Source organism: Macaca nemestrina, chromosome 15, assembly GCF_043159975.1.
Source record: "Macaca nemestrina isolate mMacNem1 chromosome 15, mMacNem.hap1, whole genome shotgun sequence".
Lineage (NCBI taxonomy): Eukaryota > Metazoa > Chordata > Mammalia > Primates > Cercopithecidae > Macaca > Macaca nemestrina.
Genome location: NC_092139.1, coordinates 13624148 through 13633512, shown reverse-complemented (window position 1 = coordinate 13633512; position 9365 = coordinate 13624148). Strand labels below are relative to the sequence as shown.

At 37.0% G+C, this 9365-nt stretch overlaps 1 protein-coding gene across 1 annotated transcript; it reads left to right on the top strand.

Moving 5' to 3' along the window:
• Positions 1 to 6639: 6639 nt before the first annotated feature.
• On the top strand, positions 6640 to 7021 carry LOC105470671 (small ribosomal subunit protein eS12-like). The gene has a single exon (XM_071080907.1). It carries the CDS (start codon positions 6656 to 6658, stop codon positions 7019 to 7021), a length of 366 nt encoding a protein of 121 aa, XP_070937008.1. The 5' UTR covers positions 6640 to 6655.
• Positions 7022 to 9365: the final 2344 nt, after the last annotated feature.

The window sequence follows — 9365 nt, the reverse complement described above, 5'->3', positions numbered from 1 at the left end:
AGACCTGCCCGTCTTTTGTTAAGAAGGATCATGGACATGTGTTGGAGAAGGGTTAAGGACCTCCTAGCACCATCCTGAGCCTTTCTCCTTGATTTAGTTGAATGGACTGAAGGAGGATAGAAAAAGAGTTACTTACTCTGGGATTCAATGCTGTTTCAAGTGGTGGCCCCTCTACCATGCAAAGTCACCTGGGTTCCCAAGCTTTGGGAAACACCATTCCAGCACATACTGTATCTTCAGATCCCACTCGTTCTGGCCTGGAGATCCTCTATAGGAGGTCCCCAAATTGGGTCCTCCTTGAATTAAGAATTCCAGGTCTTGGGCAATTATTAGTGCTGGAGCCATTGTTGCTTAGGGTATATTTTCCCAGTAGATGTTGGCCTTAGATTTAAATTAAAACTCCAGGATGGGGTCCAGAAATGAGCTCATATCAGTCTTCTCCTGGGGGGTCTTATGAGTGTTAAGGTCTGTGGGACCTCTCATCCCCACCTTAGCTTCTTGTCAGCTCCATGGGGACTTTGAAGGAAGAGGATGGTCTTCCCAACCCCCACAGCATCCTCCACGGACACAGCAAGGAACTCTGAAGGGTATGCATTCACTGAACACATATTAAGTGTGTGCCAAGTGACAGACACTGTGACAGCTATGGTGGGGCTGGGGGCAGGGGTCCTAGAAAGAGGAGAGCATGGATGCAAAAATCAACCCTGACTTTGAGGCGATTGTTTTTTAAGGCTGTTTTTAACACTTGAAGGTACACGTCTACCTCCAAAAACTTTTCATAAACAAATGGGAAGGTTTTGCTTTCAGCAATGGCAGCTAACTTGTTTTAGACAAATCCTCCTTCTGAGAACAACTAGAAAGTCTGGGCATAAAAAAGAAGATCTGATTTAAGGCTTTGGAAAACTACCAAAGGCAACCAGGATTCAAGGGGCCAAGACCCCAGAAGGAAAATAAACCCTTAACGCTCAGTCTGATATTTCAAACCACTTTTCCCCCTAAGGCATTCATTGATTTGAAGGCAGATTTATGGAGCTGGGGCAACAAATACGGGCATTCAGAGCCAGCCACAGAAGGAGGGCCCTGGTCAACACCCTAGGATTGATTTAGGACCCCGGAGAGCTGCCGCTTAGAAGTAAGGGAGAACTAGGAACAGACCATCCTTCAGAAGGACTGAAGCTCGGCTCTGAGCCATTAAAATCCGTGATTGAATCAGGTTCATCTTTTCCTAACCCAGTTGCCTGCTAGAAGCAAAATACATCCTCTTTGGAAAGAGACTGGAAGTTTTTTCCATCCCTCCTCATATCTCACTGCTCTGTATTTTATTCCAGCCACTGTTGCCACAACTAACTTTGTGCAGGTGTAACTCTGCATCACCTGCCTCAGCCTTTGCTGTCTCTAACTTCCCATGTCAGGGCTACTCTGATGCCTCTGGCCATGGGAATCTACCTTTCGATCATGTACATGCATCCTGGAAGTGAAACAGAATTAACCACCCATAAGCAACCCTTGATCAATGGGGAATGCGAGTTGGGGAATAAGTGCTTCTTCATTCTTTAGGCAGGACATTTTGAGATGCAATTAGATTTTTGTTGTGTTTGTTTAGGAGGTCTTAGTTTGGATCAATCCTCAGTTACCCCCAGTAATGACCAATTCAAGTGTGTACCCATGAATTGGCTTTCTCTCTTTCCCTGTCATATTCTTCTCAGAATCCCACTCCTGTGCGCTTGGATTACTAACAAAATTAACTACCTGCACACAAATCAAGGTCTCAGGTTCTCCTTTCTGGGGGAATCCAGGCTAAGACAAATACAATGTAGGGGGTTAAAATATTCTACACTTTAAATATACAAGGTCTAGCATACAATTACAAAAATCCTGGAAAGACAAAAAGGCAAGATTAGAACAAAAACCAAGAAAAATACAGTCAACAGAAATAGGACTATAGGGAATTCAGATATTGGCATTGTCTGACAGGGACTTTAAAATAATAATTATTAAAATGTTCAAAGCACTAGGTGACAAGATGAGAATTTTGGTGGAGAATAACAAACTATAGAAGAGAATCAAATAAAATTCCTACAACTGAGAAATGCTTGAAAATGAGAGCTCAGTGGATGTGTTTTTGATAGTAGATTAGATGCAGCTGAAAAATTAGTAATCTGAAAAATAAATCAGAAGAACATATGTAAATGAAGCAAAGAGAGACAAAAGGTGGAAAATGAAAGAACATGAGACACACAATATAAGGTGCAACAGTCTAAAACATGGAATTGGAATCACAGAGGAGAGGACAGAGCGAATATGGAAGAAATACAATTAAAGACATTCGCTGAGAATTATTCAAAAATGATAAAAGACATTCATCCATATATTAAAGGATCTTTAAGAACCCTATGCAGCAAATGCAAAGAAAATCATCCCTAGTCACATCATAGTCAAACTGCTTAAAGGTAAAGACAAAGAGAAAAACTTATAAAGCATCCAGAAATTAGATATGTTACTTTCAAAGAGACAAAGATAACAGCTAAAAATAATGGAAGCCAAAAGGCAATAAAATGATAGCTTCAAAGTGCAGGAAAAAAAAACTGTCAACTTAGATTCTCTATCCAGAATACTACTTTTAAAAATGAAGGAGAAATGGAAACATTCTTTGACAAAAGCCAAGATAATTTTTCACCAGAAGATTAACACTAAAGAAAATAATAAATAGTATTTTCCAGGTAGAAAAGTGATCCTCAATGGCAATTTAGGAATTCAGGATGAAATAAAGAACAATGCAGAGGGTAAATAAATGGATAGATCTAAATGAACACTGATTGCATAAATTAATATGTTTATCTTTTTATATGATAGGTTTATAATGATAATACATTTATTATTGTAGTATGTTTATAATTATTACATTAAGATAATATACAGCTGACTCTTAAACAACACTGGGGTTAGTGGTGGTGACCTGCTGCACAGTTAAAAATCCATGTATAACTTTTTATTGATTAATTTTTAACCAAAATTTTTTTAATTTAAGAGATAGATTTTTACCATGTTGCCCAGGCTGGTCTCAAACTCATGGGCTCAAGCAATCCACCCGCCTCAGCCTCCAAAAGTGCTGGGATTACAGGTATGAGCTACCGCACCTGGCCAAAAATCCATGTATAACTTTTGATTCCTCAAAAACTTAACTACTAATAGCCTATTGCTGATCAGAAGCCTTACTGAAAACATAAATAGTTGGTTAACACATATTTTACAAGTTACATGGATTATATGCCATATTCTTATAATCAAGTAAGCTAGGGAAAAGAAAATGTTATTAAGAAAATCATAAGGAAGAGAAAATATATTTACTATTTGGTAAGTGGTATGTGGATCATCATAAAGGTCTTCATCCTTGCCGTCTTCACACTGAGTAGGCTGAGGAGCAAGAGGAAGAGGAGGGGTTGGTCTTGCTCTCTCAGCAGTGGCAGAAGTGAAAGAAAATCTATGTATAAGTAGACCTATGCAGTTCAAACGCACGTTGTTCAAGAGTCAACTGTACATAGAATTGAAACACATGACAATAAAAACATTTAAATTAGGAGGTAGTAAATGGAGTTAAAGTTTTCCAAGGACCTTTTGTTTTCTGGCAAATGGTAAAGCACACACACATGCACATATATATGCATGTGTATGTGTGTGTGTGTGTATATATATAAATATGTGTGTGTGTAGATGCAACTTAGGGATTCAGAATGAAATAAATGTGTGTATATATGTGTGTATGTGTGTATATGTGTGTGTGTATGTATATACTATTTTTTGAGATAGGGTATTGCTCTGTTGCCCAGGCTGGAGTGCAGTGGCACAAATATGGCTCACTGCAGCCTCGACTTCTTGGGCTCAAGAAGTGATTCTTCCAACTCAGCCTCCTAAGTAGCTGGGACCACAGATGCATTCCAACACATCCAGCAAATTTTAAATTTTTTTTGCAGAGATGGGATCTCACATGTTGCCCAGGCTAGGTTTATTTTTTGTGATACATCACGGATATATGTTGCAATCTCTAGGTAAATCCATAAGACAGTAACAGAATGTATAAATAATAAGATAATTGAGAGTGTTATGTAATAATACATATTGAATATTTTCAAAAAGAAAATAATGAAGATGGGAAAAAGGCCTATACTGGATGATACAAAAGAAAGGTAACAAGATGATAATATATTTAAAATCAGATGAATTACATATTTTAATTAAGAGATGAAGATTATTAGACTGGATAGAAAAACAAATCCAACAATATGCTGCTTACAAGGACTATCATAAACAGAAGGATAGATTGAAAATAAATGGATAGAAAAGGATAGATTAAAAGAAAGCTAAAATAGCTTTGTGAATATCAGACAAAGTATACTTTCAGGCAAAAATATTACTAGAGATAAAGAGTGATATTTCTTTTTTAATTTTTTTTGAGACGGAGTTTTGCTCTTATTGCCCAGGCTGGAATGCAATGGCGCGATCTCGGCTCACAGAAACCTCCGCCTCCCAGGTTCAAGTAATTGTCCTGCCTCAGCCTCCCAAGTAGCTGGATTACAGGTATGTGCCACCACACCCAGCTAATTTTTTGTATTTTTAGTATTCTAAAATTCTAGAAAAAATTCTAGAATTTTTTGTATTCTCCATGTTGGCCAGGCTGGTCTCGAACTCACGACCTCAGATGATCTGCCCACCTCAGCCTCCCAAATGGCTGGGATTACAGGCATGAGCCACTGTGCCCAGCAAAAGAGATACTTCATAATGATAAAAAGTATAATTCGTAAGGAAGATTTGGCAATTTAAAATTCATTTGTATCAAATAATGTAATCTCAAAGTCAACAAAACTGAAAAGAAAATAGATAAGCCCACGATCACATTAAGGGATTTTAATATGATCCGATGAAATAAAAAGGTAAGGATTTACAATACTTGATCAACATGATTAATAAGTTGGCCTAATTGATATACATACAACATTGCACCCAACAACTACAGAATACACATTATTTTGAGGAGCTGATGGAACATTTAACAAAGCAGACCATATGTTGGGCCATAAGGCAAGTCTCAACAAATTTCAAAGAACTGAAATCACACAGAATATGTTCTCTGGCTATAGTATATTTAAGCTAGAAATTAATCCAAAGATAAGTAGAAAATTTCCCATATGTTTGGAAAATAAACCATACACTTTTAAATAACTGATGAGTCAAAGAAGAAATTACAATGAAAATTAGAATGTATTTTCAACCAAATGATAATGAAAAGATTACATATAAAAACTTGTCAGAATTTTTACTCTGGTCAAGATGAAGTGCAGGGACTGGATTTACCCTTCTGCTTTAAACTACTAAAAAATAGAAAAACAAATGAAACAACATACATGATCACATATAATGGTGATTATATGATTAATTAAATTTCTATAACAGAAACAAGTGTACAAAAATGAGAACTCAGTGGATGGGTTTGATAGCCGCTTAGATGCAGCTAAAGAGAAAATTATTGCCCTGGATACAGGGGCATAAGGTTATTTTTGGGAAGTGATAGAGCTCTTCTCTATCTTCATCATGGTGGTAGTTACACAATTATATACATCTGTCAAAACTTGGAGCTGAACACTAAAAAGTATGATTATCATTTTATGTAGATTATACCTTCATAAAAAATGGGAAACAGACTGGGCACAGTGGCTCACACCTGTAATCCCAGCACTCTGGGAGGCTAAGATGGGCAGATCACCTGAGGTCGGGAGTTCAAGACCAGCCTGATCAATATGGAGAATCCCTGATCCCCTAAACACTAAAAAAGAAAAAAAAAAATACAAAATTAGCTGGGCATGGTGGTGCATGCCTGTAATCCCAGCTACTCCCGAGGCTGAGGCAGGAGAATCGCTTGAACCGGGGAGGCAGAGGTTGTGGCAAGCCGAGGTGACGCCATTGCACTCCAGCCTGGGAAACAAGAGCGAAACTCCATCTCAAAAAAAAAAAAAAAAAAAAAAAAAAAAGGAGAAAAGTCTTATTGGAGATATCTAAAGCTGTACTTAGAAGGAAATGTATAGCTTTAAATACATATATTAATAAAATAATGAAAAGTAGAAATCAGATCTAAGCATCTGTTTTCATAAATTTGAGAAAGTGCAGCAACTTACACACAAAGAAAATAAAAATAAGGAGATAATGATCATAGGAGTAGCAAATAATGAAATTAAAAACAAATATACTAAGGCAAGGCCACAAAGCCCAAAGCTTGTTGAAAAGACTAATAACGTTTTTATTAATTTTTGATCCTTAGCAACCGATGAGGAAAAACTGAAAAGGCCTAAAATGATCCGGATCAGGAATTTAAAAAGGGTATCACTATAGGTCAAATGAACATGAAAAAATATAACAAGAGGATATTATGAACAACTTTAGGACAGTAAGTTTAGATAACATGAACAAATTCCTTTAAAAAAACACATCATAAATCTGATACAAGAAAAAAGTAAAGATATAGAGTCCTTTACTAAGAAAATTGAATCTGCTCTTTCCCTGCCGCCGCTGATTAGCGCGGAGGCGGAGGCTTGGGTGCGTTCAAGATTCAGCTTCACCCGTAACCCACCGCCATGGCCGAGGAGGGATTGCCGCTGGAGGTGTAATGGACGTTAATACTGCTTTACAAGAGGTGCTGAAGACCGCCCTCATCCACGATGGCCTAGTACGTGGAATTCGCGGAGCTGCCAAAGCCTTAGACAAGCGCCAAGCCCATCTTTGTGTGCTTGCATCCAACTGTGATGAGACTATGTATGTCAAGTTGGTGGAGGCCCTTTGTGCTGAACACCAAGTCAACCTAATTAAGGTTGACCACGACAAGAAACTAGGAGAATGGGTAGGCCTCTGTAAAATTGACAGAGACGGGAAACCCCATAAAGTGGTTGGTTGCAGTTGTGTAGTAGTTAAGGACTATGGCAAAGAGTCTCAGGCCAAGGATGTTATCGAAGAGTACTTCAAATGCAAGAAGTGAAGAAATAAATCTTTGGCACACACACACACACACACACACACACACACACACACACACACACAAATTGAATCTAATTTAAACCATTTAACAAAGGAAACTTCAAGAAAGTCTAGATGGCTTCTCTGGCAAAAAATTTTTAAACATCTATGGAAGAAATAATACAAATAGACAAATCCTTCCAGAGGATAATAAAGACTCCTTTCTAACTCATTTTAGGAAGCTATTATAACCCTGATAACAAAATCTGATGGGAACACTATAAGAAAGGAAAATTTTAGACCAATCTCTCTTTTAAGTATAGGTGCAAATACTCTAAACATATTAACACATTTTAAAATCTGGTATATATTAAGAGTAATATGTTAATTTGTGCAGTAAATTAAGTAAAAAAAGTAATATGTCATGACCAGTTGGAAATATTTTAGAAATGCAAAGATAGTTTAACATTTAAAATTCATCAATGTAATTTCCCATATTAATATAATAAAGGCACACAATTATTTGATTATCTCAATATAAACAGAAAAAGCTTTTGTTAAATTCCAACATTCATTAGTATAAAAATTCTTAGCAAACTAAGAGTAGAAGGGGAACTGTCTTAGCAAACCAGGAATAGAGGGGAACTTTCTTAGTCTGATAGGGTGTATCTATAAAAACCTTCCAAAATGTTGAAAGAATGGATGCCTGCTATCATGACTGGTACACAATATTGTACTGAAGGTCCTAGTCAGTGCAATAAAACAGACCAAAAATGTATAAAGGTTAGAAAGGAAGAAATAAAATGATCAACAGATGACATATTTGCATAATCAGAACATCTGGAAGAATCTGCCAATAAATTATTGGAATAATTTATTTTATCAAAGTCCCTAGATACAAGTTTAACATACAAAAATTGACCTCATTTCTATATAACAAAGGGGAACAATTATAGAATGAGGTTTTAAAAGCAATGCTATTTACAATAGTATCAAAAATCAAATACCTAGGCATGAATCCACTGAAAGATATGTCAGAGTCTCTGCAGAAACCTCTAAAATGTTAGGGAGAGAAATGTTAAAAGACATAACTAAATGGAGAGAGATACTATATTCATGAATTGGAAGGTTCGATATTGTAAAGCTATCAGTTCTCACCAAATCTACAGGTACAGTGCAATCCTCACAATCTCAACAGCTTTCTTTTTTGTGTGTGGAAATTGATAAGTTGATTCTTAAATTTATACAAAAATGTCTATACAAAAAAGTCCAGGGACAATCAAGACAACCACAGAACGAACAAAGTTGGAGGAAAGACTTACTAACAAATAACAATAACGAACAGAGTGTAATATTTGTGCAAGGATACACAAGGAGACCAGCCAAAAAGAATAGAAGTTTCTAGAAACAGACCTACAAATCTAAAGTAACATGATTTATGACAAAGGTGGCCTTTCGGAGTAGAGGGGGAAAGAGTGGTCTTTTCAACAGATATAGCTGGGTAAATCAGCTATCCATAAGGAAAGTAGTGAAACTTGACCCTATATGAGAATAATCAGTTCCAGGTAGAATTTTTTTTCTTTTTTTCTTTTCTTTTTTTTTTTTTTTTTTTTTGACGGAGTCTTACTCTGTTACCAGGGTATAGTGCAGTGGTGTGATCTCAGCTCACTGCAACCTCCGCCTCCCGGGTTCTAGCGATTCTCCTGCCTCAGCCTCCCGAGTAGCTGGGACTACAGGCGCCTGCCACCATGCCCAGTTAATTTGTGTATTTTTAGTAGAGATGGGCTTTTACCATGTAGGCCAGGAGATCTTGATCTGGACCTTGTGATCTGCCCGCTTTGGCCTCCCGAAGTGCTGGGATTACAGGCACGAGCCACCGTGTCCAGCCCCAGGTGGATTTTAAATCTAAATATGAAAGGTAAAACAATGAAGCCACTGGAAGATAGGAGAATATCTTTATGACTTTGGGGCAAGAAAAGATTTCTTAAGTAAAGCACAAATAGCATTTACCATAAATGAAAGAACTGTACATTGGTTTACATTAAAATTAAGAACTTTTGTTCATCAAAGGCACATTAAGAAAATGACAATCAGAATGAGTGAGGTGTTTGCAATACAAATTACTGAAAAAAGGGTCATATTCACAGTATGTCATGAATTTTTACAAAGCAATAAGAAAAGGAATAGGAAAAAAATCTAAACAAACTTCACGAAAGAAGATATTCAGTGAACTAATGCTCAGCCTCAATGCTTGTCAGGGAAATGCAAATGAAATTTGCAATGAGATGCTACTACAGATCCACCAGAATGGCTGATATTAAAAGGACCAACATTACTAATGATGTAAAACAGCTGGAACTCTCACC

Bases quoted from the DNA above. Each gene is read 5' to 3' on its own strand.
- LOC105470671 (XM_071080907.1), top strand. From the start codon at position 6,656: ATGGACGTTAATACTGCTTTACAAGAGGTGCTGAAGACCGCCCTCATC.